An 18,164-nucleotide genomic window follows, 5' to 3' on the forward strand; every position below is an offset into this window, starting at 1 on the left:
TCTGACAAGCAAAATAAAAAAAAATACCTAGTTTACTGCAAATCCTTTAATCTGCCTGTGCTCAACCTTACAACTACAAAAAGTAGGGGGGGGGGCAATTGGCATCTTAAGGGAAATGAAATTTAATATAGCAAATTACTATACTCAGAAAAAAAAGTGCCCCCCCCCCGCGTTCTACAGGCCTAGTTATTCAGAAGTATAGCATAATATGGTGTTTAAGGGAGCATTGCAATGTTTCTATATTAGTACTTATATGTACGGTATACATAATGCTGCCATGTCTCACTCGTCCCTCAGTTCTGGCCATTCAGTATACATGTCTGATCACTTGTCTCTCTGTTGTAATCTTTATTTCTGGCATCTCATTCTGGTAAATTAAACTTGCATGTCTCACAGATATCTCAAATTGGTTGACACCGTGATTTTGTCTCACATTTGGTAGAAACTGTGACTGTGCGTGATTCCCACCATACTCGGCACTTACTCGCGCTTTGTCTAAACAATACCTATTCCCTGCCATGTTTTCTATTTCATTCCGATCTTGGTCATTCGGCGATATTGTTATTAATAAGTTTTAGTGTATAAAAGTCAGAGGATAATTCTATGCTTGTTTTATAATACTTTATCTTCATTCTGAAGTAATGAATTGTTTTCTCTGTATTTAATCTCACATTTCTGTTTAACTCTTAAAGGTAAAATCTATGACACGGCACAAATATTTTCTATTAGAACCATTACCCTTTTAGGCCTTTACAATGATCGTACGCTTATGAAATGAGTGTTATCGTGCGACCTTTTGACCCTTGACTCGGATCTCGTAAAAACAATATGTTTAACAGAAATCTCTTATATTTCCCAGGTACTGTATATTTTTATTGATCTTTCATGGATATTCAAGTGTCAGAGCATATAGACATGTATGGAGAGTCACACTCAATAGCATAGTGTTTATTTATTCATTTTTATCAATAAATCATTTTTTTCATCTTTTTAAAACGACCGGAATTCATCGGAATATTTCAGTGTTAGTTGAATTAGTAATGACAGTGAAAATATGAGTCGGTATTTTAGGCAAAGTCTTAAAAAAGATTTTATAACTAAATGTAGATTCAATTAAAAAAAATTATCGGCAAACGTGGCAAACACTTTTATAGTAATTAGTTCACATGTCATAAACTCAGAGATATAGATGTTAGTAAATCTGACATTTCTCAGTCTAGCTTCTTTTAAAATATTCCTGTCAAGAATTTCAGTTCATTTAAAAGCTCTGTCTTCATTGATAACAATATCTATGTACATTTCATTCATTATCTTGATGATGAAACGAACAGAATAAACGGAATGTCAGGCCTAGCGAAATAACGCTAAGGTCATTCCAAGTTTTTCCTTTGTTTAGCGTCCACCCATCTTTCAAAAACCTACCTACCTATTCGCAAAAAACACACAAGCCAAAAAATAAAACACAGACTTTACAGTAATAAAAATGACATCATTCAAAGAATTTGATTTCATGAATCTATTTTTCTCCTAGAAATATCTTTTGTTTTGTAAAATCAAGGTATTAAATGCTTAAAATATACATAATATGACATACTAGAGAGAAATATTTAAAGAACTTGACAAAATTCCGAGATTTTGACCAAAATAATCAATTTTAGGACTCCTGATTTTTTTTTTTCTCTGAAATGGGGTGTCAAAAACCAAGGCGCACGCGGACGCTAAACATAGAAAAAACTTGGATTGGCCTAATATAAGAAATAATTTACAAAATATGGACAAATACAAGGTAGACCAAGTTGACATCCCTTATATAATGAAAAGAATTTACAGTTCTTTTGGTAGCGGTTTTTGCAGCCGACCAATCACAGATCTGCCAAGAGACCATTGCTCTAGGATGTGATTCTTACCAACCAATAGAATCAGACGAGACAGTATGCGCTACAGATGGATCGCACTACAACAACTTGTGAGTCCGACACGTAATAATTAAACTGATGTATTTTAAACATACAGCTGATTTTGTTCAGAATTATTCTTTCATAGCTTATTTTCAGGAAAAGGATCCCTAAGTATCTTTGTATCTTCTATTTTCTAAACTAGAGGTACTGTAAGCACTGAGGTCACAAAATGATACCACTAGCCTCCTATATGATTATAATGGCTAAGTCCATTTTTTGCTATGGGAAAGCCCAAATATCTGTTGGATCAAAACATAAAGTAGGAGATGCACAATGACACTATGTAATAAAGATTATGTGAAATTATCTTTAAATTTTATATTTATTGGTATAGGAGGAGTTGCGGATAAGAAATGGGTACATGTACCCTCAATATTAAAGAAAAAATAACAGTGTCTTTGTTTTGCTATGGGAAATCTGAAATATGTGTCCAATTAAAAAATAAAATAGGAGGTGCACAATGGCTCTGTGTAATAAAGATTCAGTAAAAAATAACTAAAAATATTAAATTTTATTCAGAGGTATAGGAGCAATTGCAGATCATAGATGGGTACCATCGATTTTATATATATAGAATGGCAGTATCCATGTTTTGCTCTGGGAGACCCGAAATAAGTATCCAATCAAAAAGTAAAATAGGAGGTGCACAATGGCAATATGTAACAAAGATTATGTGAAATTATCTTTAAATTTTATATTTATTGGTATAGGAGGAGTTGCGGATAAGAAATGGGTACATGTACCCTCAATATTAAAGAAAAAATAACAGTGTCTTTGTTTTGCTATGGGAAATCTGAAATATGTGTCCAATTAAAAAATAAAATAGGAGGTGTACAATGGCTCTGTGTAATAAAGATTCAGTAAAAAATAACTAAAAATATTAAATTTTATTCAGAGGTATAGGAGCAATTGCAGATCATAGATGGGTACCATCGATTTTATATATATAGAATGGCAGTATCCATGTTTTGCTCTGGGAGACCCGAAATAAGTATCCAATCAAAAAGTAAAATAGGAGGTGCACAATGGCAATATGTAACAAAGATTCTGTGAAAGTATAATTAAATTTTATTCGGTGGTATAGGAGGAGCTGCGGATAAAAGATGGGTACCCTCAATATTATAAAGAGAATAGCAGTGTCTATGTTTTGTTGTGCACAACATATGTAACAAAGATTCTGTGAAAGTCTCATTAAATTTTATTCAGTTGTTCAAGAGAGGTTGTGGATAAGAGATGGGTACCCCAAAGCGTAACGGACGGACGTACAACTAGATGGATGGACGGACACCCCATCACTATACATCCCCCGCTTGAAAAGCGGGCGTATAATAAAGAAACAGCAACAAATCTGAACTTCTGGGCTTCTATGATTATCAAAATACCTCACACGTTTTTTTTTTGGTTTTTGTCAGTTGTGAATTTAGCGTAGCAAAGTGTAAGAATCCTGCACTGGACATTGCTTCTCTGGGTCACTGTCCAGGAATTCAGACAACTCAGACCGTAAGTCGTCCTTCCACAAGCCCACCCACCTCCCGCCCTCCTACAACACATCTACCTACATCAAATCCTACAACACTAGACTCCTATCAACAGATATTTTGCGACAACAAGGATTCTGTTGCTTGTCCAAGCAGTGTAGATCACGTTTGCGGCAGTGACGGTGTCATGTACAAAAACAGGTAATGCAGCAATTTTCCCTCTTCTCTTTAACAGAATGCATTTTTATAATACAGTAGCATATAGAGAATAGAGAAAGATGGAACTTACAGTTAACTCATTTTAACTCTGTTAACACAGTTGTGAGTTTGCAAAAGCCGTGTGCAGTAATGGTAATTTAAGCAAGCAAAATAATTCCTTCTGCCATCATACCACCACCACAACACGCCAGCCTACCACCCTGGACCCCACTCAACAGTTATTCTGTGACAACAAAGATTCCATCTTGTGTCCGTCCACAGGAAGTCACGTGTGTGCAAGTGATGGTGTCGTGTATAATAATGAGTGAGTACATACCAATGTGTTACCATTATAATAAGGCATAAAAAAAATACATCTCTATTATAACGAGGGAGTTCATGTACATACAATATGTACATGTAATATGTTGTTATTACAACTGCGAGCTCGAGTGAGAACTGGAAAATATGTAATCAAGACATAAAATGAGCATTTGCAACAAGGTTGATACAATAAACATGTATGAAATACAAAATTGGAGAATAAATCCATTTAAAATAAAATTCCTTCGTTTTGTTTCCATGACTATAATTGAAAGTTTGTCCAACCATGCGCGATTACATAGTGCCATATTATATTATTGCTTCAAAAAATTGGTTGGACATTCTGCCAGAGAACGTGTGGGAAAATTATAGAAGGGACGCTTGTAATAATGTGCTGCCAGAGCACGTGTGGGAAAATTATAGAAGGGACGCTTGTAATAATGTGTCACCAGAGCACGGCGTGTGAGAAAATTATAGAAGGGACACTTGTAATAATGTGTCGCCAGAGCACGTGTGGGAAAATTATAGAAGGGACACTTGTAATAATGTGCTGCCAGAGCACGTGTGGGAAAATTTATAGAAGGGATGCTTGTAATAATTTGTCGCCCTCTCCCTTCTCATAGATATTTTATTTGAGGGGGTGGTCGCTCTGGCGGAAATTGCACTTTATAGCTATCACACAGAGTAGGATTCCCTCCCTCCCCCCCCCCCCCCCCGGAAAAGGGAGTCTGCATGGTTTGTAGGATTTTCGTAGGGGAAATCTTACTGTAGAGCCTATTTTCCGGGGGGGGGGGTGTCTTACTCTAGTGCCAGGGGATTTAAGAGGGGAAAGGCTACTCTACATGACCGTAATGTCCACACTTTTGATGAATTTATAATATCATTGTGACGTGGCGTTTCTCTTTCAGATGTGAGTTTGCGAAAGCCAAGTGTAGCAATGGCGCCCTAACTATCCAGACCTCGTCGTTTTGTCATCATACATTCTGATTGGAATAAAAGAAATCTGAGACTTTAATTCTAGTTACATTAACATAGTAAGAAAACAGGTATTCTTTGCTCTTTATATTTGTAAAATACAAATTGCTAGTAAGTGTCAGTTGTAATTCTCAATTTTTGCAATTAATATATGCTAATTTAAATGATACCCAACCGTTTATAAACAGCATATAATGGACATTTCCGGTGAAGTGACAGCGATAAAATATTCAAAAGTTATCTTAGAAGGCTTTATTGGATATACATTTGGTTTAAAGGATATAAATTATGTATATTTAATATCACTTCATTAGATCACATGGTTAGTGCTAATGGCCAACAGAAATTGAAGACTTTAAATTTCGAGCATAGATAAACTGAGAGTGGTTCTTTAGATCGAATTTCTGAGATTTATTTTAGCAAATATATTGATTAAAATCTTAGCCCTGGACACAAACTATAAATACGATCTATTCATCTCGGTGACAGCTGATGTTTAATAAGTTTTTCTTCGTTATCGTTAATCTCTGATCTCATTTAGCTCACCTGTTCTGAAAATGAACTGTTCTCATGGAACGTATTCGTTGTCTGTATGCCTGTACATAAATGTATCTGGCTGACGAGATCTTTTTCTTATGATCCAGTGATTTTTTTTGTTCACCCAATGATTGATTGAACAATTATTGCAAGGGATTTTGGCTAGCTGTAGCAAAATTGTTCTAAGTTGAATACCACTTAGACGTTATATGTTTCTTTTAGCTTTTGGCCTTTGCAATCTCTCTTCTCCTCTGCAATGACGCGCCTCACAAATCACAAGGTCTGGCTCCGGGGCCATAAAAGTTAGACGAGCTCACTTTTGATCTCACTTTTACTAAAGGAATTTGAGGGGAAAGTGAGACTGAGATCAAAAGTGAGATCATCTAAGTTTTGTGGCCCCGGAGCCTGGTCACAACTATACACCGGATACAAAAAACTAATTTCTCGTCCGACATTTTGACCAGTCACCGAGCTGGAAAAAGAACTTCCTGCCTGCCTGGCCCAATAAGGCTAAATAGAGTCGTCTCGTAGTCTAGATCAGTTAGATTGTGTAATTACTGCATTGGATTTGGCTACCTAGCAAATATACTTATAATATACGCCTTAGCCGTTATATACTTCTTTAGCTTATGGCTTTAAAGTGTAGCAATTTCAATTTTTAATCTGAATGGCTTCATGAAAATGAGTTCATATGATTTACCGGTATTCATTATTTCAAAATGAAGGGAAGTTATGTATCAGTATATTGTAGTTTACTGGAGTAATTAGATTTTGATTCTTTTTTGTTCAGCATACATTACCATTTTATATTTAATGCATCTTAGTAAGCTAGATTGATAGTGGGCCTTTGACAGCTGGAAACAAACTTGCTTTAAAACTCTTAGCCTGATTACTCATTCGTAGAATATGGGTCAAAGACTGTATCCAAAGCAAGACTGGTATCATGTATCACTGGTGCAGCATCAATGCAAGTTTTCTTTTTCAATGTAGAATTTTAATTACCGAGGCAGTTGTGGCATATGATGGATAGAGATAATGCAAGCTTATGCTGAGGGTTCAGATATGGTTTCCTTTGTTAGTATTCATACCTAGATGCAACGTCTATGGTGATTTGGTGAATGTGGAATGTGGAATACATGATAACATCGGAATTAGCATTATATAATGGCCTACAACTTATGAAAGTATTGTTAGAAGTACAATCTATGCAAGGTTGTTTAGCAAAGTAAGCTTTAGGTATGAGCAAACGCAAAAAAGCACTAAATCACTGCATAGCAACTTCTGAGCATCCGAAATATGATTTAAAATATTTTGCATTAATTTTCCGGCTGCAATATTTATGCAAGCTTAAATTGGTCTTTGTAAGATTTTCTGTAACAGACCCAATACAAGTATATTGTTTACCTGCATGATTACGACGACAGATCATGAAGCATCGAACTCGACCATTCAAGTTTGATCAACATGATACTGTCATTCATATGCATAAGACCTGCTATTTTATAGATTATGATCTATGGACTCCATTGACAAGCTTACATTAGTACCCAACATACGCAGTCATCGTGAGAGTCTAAATAGTGATATCAAAATAGCAATAATGCACATCCGCTTCAAATGCCTAAAGGGCTTTTTGCCACTACTAGCTTAGGAAAAAGTTTATTTACATGGAAAAATGACAACCAAACAGACGAAAGAAAGAATACAAAAGAATCTTTCTTTTAAAAACGAAGATAAAATGATCATTAAACAGAGTTACATCCGTAGGGAAAAATTCTTATTTTTCTCAACCAATTTAAATCAGTTAACTTCTCAACTGTGAAGAAAATGAATGACTATCATTAACAAAAAACAAGATGGCAGCTCATGGGGAAGGATAAAGTTTCTCAAATGCAAGTCAAACTCCCAAGGTCAAGGTTAACAAATCAAAATTGTTGGTGCCCAAGGGAAAGTCTTGTCACCAAAAAAAGTATGAAATATGAAAGTCATGGCAAAACTGTTCAAAAGTTATGACCAAGGTTAATTTTTTTTTCAAAATTAGGTCAAACTTGAACGTCAAAGGGTTAAAATGTTTGGTACCCTAGGAAAGGTCTTGTCAGGAGGAATACACCTGTGAAATATGACAGCCCTTGTATCAACCATCAAAAGTTATCACCAAGGTAAAATTTTCTCAAAAGTAAGTCAAACTCAAAGGTTAAGGTCAAATGGTCAAAATTTTTGGCATCCAATGGAAGGTCTTATCACAAGAATACACATGTGAAATATTAAAGCCCTAGAAACAACCGTTTAAAAGTAATGATCAGGATTGAAATTTTTGTAAAGTTGGTCGAGCTTCAATATAATGGACAAGAGGTCAATGTTTTCTAAAAGTGAGTCAAACTCTGAGGTCAAAGGGTCAAAATTAATATTACGCAGTGGAAGACCCTGTCATAAGAAACACATATGCAATATATAAAAGCTCTAGCACCAACTGTTCAAAAGTTATGGCGAGGGTTGAAGTTTTTTAGAAGTGTGTCTAACTCCAAGGTCAAGAGGTCAAACATGTTGGTACCCTAAGGAAGGTCTTGTCATAAGGAATCATTACCATTAACTTTGACCTTGACCTTGGAGTTTGACCCACTCTTAGAAAACATTAACCTTGACCATAACTTTTGAATGGTTGGAGCTTGGGCTTTCATATTTACCAGGTATATCCATTGACACAAGTCCTTTTTTTATGTAACAATATTTTTGATCTCTAGCCCTTGGAGTTTGACTTGCATTTGAGAAAATTTAACCTTCGCCATAAGCTTCCATACGGGGGCATCAGTGTTCACAAACAGATCCTGTTAGTATTTCAGTTGCGGCTTATGATCAGGGGACCCTGAAGACATGTTACTTATACATCAATTTTCATACAACTGCTCTCTCTCTCTCTCTCTATTGTACTAGAAAGTGATCAGATTTAAGATTTTACACGGCTGGGTTAATATCTCCCAATACAACTCAAGTTTATTTTAGATCCATGTACAACTGTATCACAGTCCAGGGATAACCTGTTGTTCTGTTACCCAATGAAATCTGTGATAATACGACCGTCTGGTATAAAAGTATTGTGACTACAAAAAATATCAAGGCATTGTGACTACTCAAAAAAGAAAATTTTGTTTCCATACTTTATAAAGCGGCCACAAGTTATTCTGCTCCAAAAATCAACTGAAAGAGAGTGTGTATTGTGAGCTTATAGTAAGTCTAAAAACAATCGTCCAGAGAGTGTGTACAAGACTAAATGTATTAGTATTAACAGTGTTCAGTTAATAAAATTGTGATAGATGCGAACTAGTGACATATTGTGAACCCTCGGTGATGGATTCTTCTAAGCTTTCGCTTCATTGCTTACGAAGACGCAAGAAATTTGTTGGTTTTGCCTTTATTTTCTTTTTTGTGTTCGTGCATTTATTTGTTAAAGGTAAGAATCTAATCCTGTAGATATTTGTTTCATTGCCTGTTTTATCCTTAAATTTAAATTATGGAGAACACAGGTAACTGTACCTGTAGATGTTTCAACATAATTACTGAAAATCTGCGAAAACGAAATACATCTTAGAAAATTCAATTGGACTGTATTTAAACTTTATCTAATGTTTACAACAAATTGCGCAGTGGCGAGTGAGCAAAAAAGAAAAAAAATTCAGGTGTGACAATCAGAAATTTCTCATTAAAAATTGTGATAAAATGTTTGCTTCTTTTGGTAGAAAACACATTAGTTTTGGCATGTTTGTCTGTCTGTCACAAAGTTGTACCTAAATCCCTGATTGGAATGGCTGTAAACTTTTAGTATTGTCATTCACGGCATAATGGTTCCTTATATTTTTGACTCAAGGTCAAATCTAAAGGTCAATATCTCTGTGAAATGGAATAGTGAAATGTTGATCGGGCCATTACTCTAGAATGCTTGATTGGAATAGAATTAAATTTAAGGACATTGATGTTTACCTAAAGATGTGTCCTGACCTGGACACAATGCCATATCACAAAGGTCAAGGTCATGTGTTTAGGAAGATATCCTATCTCCACGATGAACGCCGAATTACTACGATTTTTCAGTTCGTACTCTGTCGTAGCCAAAAATCGTGACAGTGTGACACGGGCTTAAGGGAATATTGGGATGACAGAGGGTTTAATTAGGGAAAGAGAAATAAATAAGTTTTTGTAAAAAGAAAAAAAGGAACGCTTATAAGGAATTTTCAGTTGTAAGGGAACTTAAATGAATCATTTAGAAAGCTAAATGCATTTTCTTCTTTATAAAGATTTAAAGATAAATTTTACTAGGAGGCAAATTTCGAAATTCTCAGTAACTTCCTTATAACTGAAGTTTAACTGTATCCATGATTAATACGGATAAACAATATACGATTACTCATCCAAATCAATTTCATTCAAAATAAATTATTTTTGTCAAAAATATAACTCACTATAAGTGTGATGATTGGTACATATGTACCTCCATTTATACATGTTCATATAAATAATCACATATAAGGTTATATGTACTTAGGAGACTTTAAAGGTTATATGTACATTAACACATTTATTAAAAGGTTTTTATCTACATTTGAGAATTGAACAGGAAGGATTCTATGTACTCGTACACTAATGGAAAATGTTTTCTGACTGTCGTATTAAGGTGAAATATGTCGAGTTGATACATTTCATTTTTAAAGTAGAGTAATTGCCATTCTGCCTCAGGAAACATGTTCAAAGACAACATGATTAAAAGTATTACTGAATAGTAAAATTATTGGGGACTGTGCCTCCCCCACCCCCATAATTTGCCGGTGTATAGTGTAAATTTAGATATTATAGAAAACAAAACGTCCCCCGGTTCCTACGGCCAAGTATTACAAAGTAGATTTCAGTTTCAGAAGGCAGATCACTCTCTCTGATCAAAGTACCATGACAATGTGATCCTTAATTCGCCATTCCAAAACTATTGGTAATTCATATCTTGGAAACTTGGATATAATCAAATGATGTATCTAACTGAGCGTGCTTTGGCAATGTTCACTCGAAACCTTTATAAAAACGTACTGTCTATATACTTTAAGCGAATGAAAAATAGGATAAGATGTTCTCAGACAGAGGGTGATCCATATTTCAAGTTTTTCTGTACAGCTGGAAAGGGTGTAAAATGTTCACCAGAATCTTTTGGGTTATTTGTTTAAAAATTAGATCAATGTTCCATATGACAAATCTGTTACGAAAAATATCATTCCTGAAACTAAAAATCGTCATAAATAAAGGGATTACGGAAAAGCTGTGACTCTAATAAAGATTATAACGACGTCAGAGGTTTGGTGAAAGCGCCAACTATGGACTTGATACACTCCTGGTTAAGGGAAGTGGTTGAAAGAGAAATAGAATTAAAATAGAAACATACATGTACATATTCTAGTAAAAAAATAATTTTTAATCAACTTTTCGAATGGATATAATTAAACTGTATGTATATGAATTTTTGGGAAATGAACCGAATAGGGAGGACTATACTACACTATTATGATCAATAAATTTGCTCCTCAACCCCCCCCCCCCCCCCCCCCCCAAGCAACTTGATATTACTGGAATTTATTGTTAAGATCCCCCCCCCCCATTTTTATTTAATTTTTTTTTTTGAAATTCCTTTGAAAAGAAATTCAGGGTGCATATCATTACCGCTACATTTTCAAAATTTTCATTACCGCTACTTGCACATTACTGCTACAAAAAAAGGATACATTACCGCTACATTTAAGAGTATATATTACCGCTACATTGCCTCTTTCGTTAGCTATCGTCTTATGCGTGTATAGTACAACATATATATATATATATATATATATATATATATATATATATATATATATATATATATATATATATATATATATATATATATATATATATATATATATATATATATATAAAAAGACCTGTTTCCCTGCATCTCCACACTTTGGAGTGTTTAAAAGTCGAAATTTATGTCCATTGATAACTGATATCCTGCATTACCGCGATTTGTCACAAACTTCTCAATAGTAGCCATGACATTCATGTGACGCTAAGTTGATTACAGACTTATATATACTCATTTTGATTAGAATTCAGATCCAAATTGTACTTCACTGCATGGTGAGTGAATTATAGAATGGAACTCATATCCTGTGCCATTGCTATGTAGCGGTAATGAGTTGTTGTCGGCATTAGTTCCTTTGATAAAATGTAGCGGTAATGATCGCCCGAAAATTTGAGAAAATGTAGCGGTAATGAGTTGAAATTTTTCGCAATGTAGCGGTATTGTTGACCTCCCGAAATTCAATCGTATATTTTGATGAAGTAATTTCCCTCGATTAAGGACTTAAACATCGATAAAAGTAATTCATACATTACATCAAAATGTTACATTGTTAAATAGGGGAAGTTGAAGAAAATGAGAATAATTTCCAACTACCAAATTTTTTAACATCTTTCTTTCCAAATTTATTATCTATCATTATATTCATGATATTCGCTTATCACGAGAGACACGGGCAGGCATGTCTGTCAAACTTTTAATTAATAATTCAAATGAATAAATAACTGGATGTGATTTTATACTTTATTTCATTAGTACATTATTGCAATTAGACACATACGAGAGTGATTTCGATTTTATAACTGTAATATCATTGGTATCCATAAGGCAGACTAAAATTATAATCACACAGTGTAACAACATTTTAAGATGAGTGGGTTCCGTTTTTCACTGAAACGAATGAAAGTGAGCAAAGTCTTGATTTTTGGAATAAAAAAGTACGAACCCACAATACTTTTTATATTTTTTCAGGCAGTATGATATAACTTATACATGTACAACAATTAAATCACAAGCCACATTAATTCCTTGATTTTTCTTGTATTAGGTTCTAACATTTTTGATCCTCATTTAAATGAATAAATATTGATAAGTATAAATTACACAGAGGCAAATAAAATGCTTGAACCGATTAGTTCTCGTTATACCTGAGGTCTACTGTCTAACCCCTTACATTAATCAATACAAAATGTTGTGCACCGAGAAACACGCACTGGCCATAATTCTCCCTCGATTTAAATAATCACGTTTTAATGTTGAACAATATATTTGTATGAATTTTTAATGCCTGACTTATGTATCTACTTATACACTTATGTATAATGTTTTAAATTAATAAATGTTAACTCTAAGATTCCACATTAATAAGTAATAATTTAATTTTGTTTGTATTCTAGCCTCTGATTGGTTAATATCCAAAAAGGAACACAAATTATTTCTGTATAACCTGGTTTGGTATGGGGACCCCCTCCTCCCCCCCCCCCCCCGACAACCAGCTGAATCATCTGTATCCATACAATCCTCTCATTTCCAGTCCTCGGGATTCATGGAAAATTCCAGATTTAATCAATGTACCTTTAACTTAACAATAATTCGATCTTACCACATGTAAACAAACAACAAGGCTGCCGCTAGGCCTATGCATAACTTTTTACCTCCCCTCGCTTCCCATCACTTCCGTTCTTCCTTTACTACGGTTGTATTATTGAGCGGCAAATTTGAACTAATAAAAAGCAACGAAATTTTACACCCTTAGTTATTTAATGATTTTAAAATTAAATTATAAGGAATGACTCTAATTCTTGGCCAAATTATTCGAGTATAACCTGGTTTGGGTCAGTTTACGCTGTTTTATAATCCGCTTCGCGGATTATAAAGCGTAAACTGACCCAAACCAGGTTATACTCGAATAATTTGGCCAAGAATTAGAGTCATTCCTAAAATATTGTCTTTGGTTTTCAGAAAACTCCCTAATGTACAGTCGAGGGTACGTGAGAATTCTACAAGAATTGCATACCACAATGAGACCCGCAGATCAGTATTCTACAGGTAGAGTTAAATCTTAGAATACATTTCAACTATCAAACAAACAAAAAAATGAATGTATGGATTTTTGACTGGTTTTGAATAGAAATATCATAAATATTGACAGATCCCTAATTATTAGGAAATAATAGGAATTCTTGTACATATATGTGGCTTTATGCTATTTTCTATATAAATCTATACACATTTTGCGCACGTTTTAGGGACTCAAAACAGTCAAAAGATGTGATTTTGTATGTAATTACAAAGTTGAACATAACGAAACTTGATCGATCTCAGAAAACCTACAAACAATAAAATATGTGAGCAGGACAGAAAAGTACGGACCCCTGGAAACTCCAGGGTTGGGATAAGATGCCTTGGAGGAGTAAACATTCCCTGTCGAAGGGCCAGGCCCGTCGTGATCCTTATGTATTGATCAGGAAGACGGAATAATCCGTAGTCAAATTTAGCTTAAAATACAATGGCCTAACAACTAGTATGAAATATGTCAAAGTTCGACCCTTTGCAAAGAAGGTCATTATAATAACCATAGAATTTATGAAATGCTGACATTAAAGAATGTTGTTGAAATCCCAACTTAAATGTCAATAGCCTGCCTCGGTTTTTGAAAACATCCCACTCAGAAAGCATGTTCTCTTTTGAGTATCGAATAAGTTGGGAGACATAAGCACCATATGCAGTTGATTGAGGAATATTACTATATAAATAAGGAATATCATTAGAAAATGAGAATTGAAATAAAGTATTGTATGTTTGAGAGTTTATTTCCAAACACTTATAATTTCTATGGTGACCAAACTGCATGGACGATGCAACTCAGAATGCATACTACCAGTTATGGTTTAGAATTTGCATGTGACCTTTAAAAAGAATGGAGTTTTGCAGTGCACCTTTTCCCAGATACCTATAACTGATCATGATGCAAAACAAGTTTGATGGATTATGTCACTAAAGATGCATAACTAAATAAGATTTAAAAAGTTTTAGGAGTAGTTCCATGTCAATTTTGTTATGGGTTGACAAAACCTCATCGTCGGAACCCACGGTTCTTCTTCAAAATTCAATGAAAGGGAAAGACCAATGATGATAAAACTTGTTTGTGCTGCATCATAGGATGACTCTTATGCTTCAGATGCAGCCGATTCCTTTGTTGCTTGGGTTGCTGCATGTGACCTATATTACCTGATGAGTGATGTAGATTAATCTAGGTTAGGGATGTCAAATCGGTCAATTTTTGATAATCGGTTACTCGGACGTTTTTCCGATCGAGTACCCGGATACTCGGTACATGTAAAAATGTAAATACAAGTGTGTTAATTTTCTTGAGCCACGTTAAGCTCTGTCAAACCCCAAAGCTGTTTTATCACGTTTATAAATGTATACATATAAACATCGAGTTCAATGGGATTGATTTTTTTGGTACTAGATTTATTTATCAAATAAACACAAAAGACACAATTATTACATCAAAAATTACAAATGGTTTACAGTTGTTGTTTAGGATCTATTTCATCAACGCAAAAGGAGAACAATCTTTTACGCAGGTTTGTGATGAATAGACTAGCCAAAGGGAAGGGGCGGACGTTGTTTCCCCCGTATAAACTTACTACACAAACTGACTTTCAACATTTTTTTTTGAATCTTCAATTATTTCTTAACATTTCTTCGCTTTTAAAGTGGGTAGCGGCATTTCTATGCATGTCAGATTTCGCTGCCAAATATTAACTAAATAATTTAAAAATGACTTGAAGATAATAGACAATACTTAATCAATGTTCACTGAAAGCAATCATTGAAGCCATCCAAAAATTAAAGACCATAATAGGACATTAATTAAGTATATACTCAGCCACAGGCGATAAAGGGTGATTTACAGGTGTACATGACGACACGCTAATAACCGTATGCAGTTTTAAGTTATTTTTTTGATAATTTTTGATAAAAATATGTACTTTGAAATAAGAAAATAATACACATCCGAGTAACCGAATACCATTTTTAGTATTCGATACTCGGACAATCGAGCGAGTACCCGGTTAACCGGGTACTCGTTGACATCCCTAATCTAGGTATTTGAGATTGTCATTTATTTATTCTTTTGTTCATACAGATTACGTAATCTTCAAACGTCTCCATGACCTTTGTAAATTTTAGCAACTGCTTTACAGCAAGTGGTCCTATGCCGGCTGTGATTTTGACGTATATGAGGAGCGGATCTTCATTTTTTGGAGAAATGCTTCAAGCTAGCGAGGACGTTTTCTATCTGTTTGAACCACTCCGGACTATACAGTTTCATATACGGAAGAGCAACACATTTCGTTATCTAGATGGCGGGAGCAGGTAAACAGCTGAGGATTGTGACGTGCTTTATAATCTTTTTTTTGTTGTTGTTGCCATATGGCATTTATGGTATAGAGGTCAAACTTCTTAACTTTTTTTTATCTTTGCAGAAACTACACAAACTTTCTAGATTTAGCGGGCGATGCTTTGAACGAAATCTTCCAATGTAATTTTGAAAACCTTCCTCTCCCTTTTTTCTCTGATGGATTCTTAAACAAGGGAAGGAAATCAAGGGAATTTAAAGTTTGTTTGAAATATAAATCCGCCATTAACATCAGTGCAACTACAGCAACATATCAGTGTATAATGATGATGAAACGTCTCTGTCTGGAATCGAAGTATATCATTCTAAAAACTATTCGTATACCCTTGACAGTCTTAGTTCCCCTCTCAGAAACCTTTCCAAATCTCAAGATCCTGCATTTATTAAGAGACCCACGTCCAACTTTACGATCTCAGTCTCGCTTTGGTATAGTGAAAAGTAGGTTTTTGCAAGAAAATGCCACTAGTTTTTGCAATAGAGTATACACTGATATAATAATAGCAAAACATACGCCAACTATTGCACCACATCACTATTTCCCAGTTTCCTACGAAAATTTAGCAAAGTATCCATTCCAGATGGCAAGAAATGTTTACAGATATCTGGACATAAATTTAAATAATAAAGTTACATCTTATATCGAAAACATGACTATGGCGGACAAGACTTGTAGTGAGTCAAAAATTGCTAAAACAATGTGTACAAAGTCGTCCAATTCCAGTGCGGACGCTGACAGATGGCGGCAAAAGATACCGTTCGGTTTCGTGTCTATAGTGGACAATGCCTGTTCCCTGTTATACAGGGTCATTGGATTACGTAGTATACCTAGTGAGTTTCATTTAAGGAATCTGTCCTACTCCCTGAGAGGAAATACCATAGCTGACACAGGGGATTTCAGATATACATAATAATATTATTGTTTATATTCAGAAATACATTGGAAAATTTCAAATAGTGAAATCGTCAGCCATGATATTTTCCAGAAATTTTGGCCCAGAATATGCTTCTTGAAAAGGACGAATTAAGGTATTTCCATCATCCTTTGATGTCATAGGTTTTTGCAAAAAAAAAAAAAAAAAAAAAAAAAAAAAAACCTTTTATCAGTTTAAATTCATGCCCAATAGAAAATATCTTTCAGAAGAATGCTTTTCAATGGATGTAATGAAAAATATTGTGAAGTGAAAGAATTTAATAAATGTATATTTTCTTTATTTAATCGATTATTCAATCTTTAAAAAAATTTGCTACGGGCTATAACTCTTTCACATGCATCTTTATTCAGACATTTTCTGTATTGTACTTCTTATGTAAAATGGTTTCCCTGATATTCAAGATTCAAATATATTTAAAAAGACGCAACTATTTCGGAATTTTTGCATCAGAATTATGTATGTATACCAGTTTTTACATGAATTTTTAAATATTGTTTACTAAAAATGTAAAATTTTTATGCTAACATATACTTCTGTTTATTTATGTCTTACATCTTAAAAAAGTATGGCAACGTATAATTTTTTGCAATTATTAGTTAATTTAAACTATGTTTGGTGAAAATACATGCAGTTTTTCTACTCTGAACCATTAAAATTGTGAGGGTGGATATACCTTAAGTCTATATGCTCTCGAAGCTTAAATATACTTCTAATCAGCAGAATCTTTCGTTGGAACAAACAAGAAAAGTATTTCTTAGATTGGAATGTTCAAAACATAAAGATTGTAAAGATGGAGAGAATAAAAAAAAACAACTAGTCATAATCTATAGTGTGGTGGAGCATAAGAGTGAATTGCCTGTTTTTACTCTCAGTTGAATTTATGATAAAAAATAATCCAAACTGTGCAAGCATTATTCCCTCAATTAATCTGACAATTTTTTTTTTTATCAGAGAACTCACCTTTTCAAGTGTTTGTTATAAACTGTGTAAAAGTGTGTTTAAGTAATTAAATAATACCTATTTCTCAACTTTTGTGTAATCCATACAAATGTTTATTGTCAAGATTATTCATCATTTAATAAATCATTTTGTTGAGTATGCAAGGGCATTAACGGCAGTTGAAAACGTTTGCTTGTTTGCATAACGGGCGAAGCCATACACACACCCTCACAAGGACACACACCTTCACATACACCCTCACCCTCTTACATACACACACTCCACACCATCATACACACAAGTACTCCAAACTTTAAGATAATATGACACCCCGTTACCAGCATACCTATTTTTGCATTAATATGAGGCAGAATTTATTCAAAATCTTATACATGAAAAGAAGAAAACATTTGCTTTGGCCTAAAACTCGATATTAGATATATCGACGACATATTATCAATTAACAATTGCTTCCATTCATATGTCAACTCAGTATATCTCAGTAAACTCGAAATAAGG

At 34.2% G+C, this 18,164-nt stretch overlaps 2 protein-coding genes across 2 annotated transcripts; both read left to right on the forward strand.

Annotated features, from left to right (window-relative positions):
• The first annotated feature begins 828 nt into the window (after positions 1–828).
• Positions 829–4,945, forward strand: LOC133173591 (ovoinhibitor-like). Its single transcript, XM_061308571.1, has 5 exons — positions 829–859; positions 1,843–1,966; positions 3,371–3,637; positions 3,756–3,959; positions 4,867–4,945. Exons 1-5 carry the CDS (start codon positions 829–831, stop codon positions 4,943–4,945), a joined length of 705 nt encoding a protein of 234 aa, XP_061164555.1.
• Positions 4,946–13,312: 8,367 nt separating this feature from the next.
• On the forward strand, positions 13,313–16,786 carry LOC133173378 (carbohydrate sulfotransferase 1-like). Its single transcript, XM_061308361.1, has 3 exons — positions 13,313–13,391; positions 15,560–15,731; positions 15,842–16,786. Exons 1-3 carry the CDS (start codon positions 13,316–13,318, stop codon positions 16,680–16,682), a joined length of 1,089 nt encoding a protein of 362 aa, XP_061164345.1. The 5' UTR covers positions 13,313–13,315; the 3' UTR covers positions 16,683–16,786.
• Positions 16,787–18,164: the final 1,378 nt, after the last annotated feature.

This window comes from Saccostrea echinata, unplaced genomic scaffold, assembly GCF_033153115.1.
Source record: "Saccostrea echinata isolate AGI-Se365-2 ecotype Australia unplaced genomic scaffold, CSIRO_AGI_Sech_v1 ptg000056l, whole genome shotgun sequence".
NCBI classification, from domain to species: Eukaryota; Metazoa; Mollusca; class Bivalvia; order Ostreida; family Ostreidae; genus Saccostrea; species Saccostrea echinata.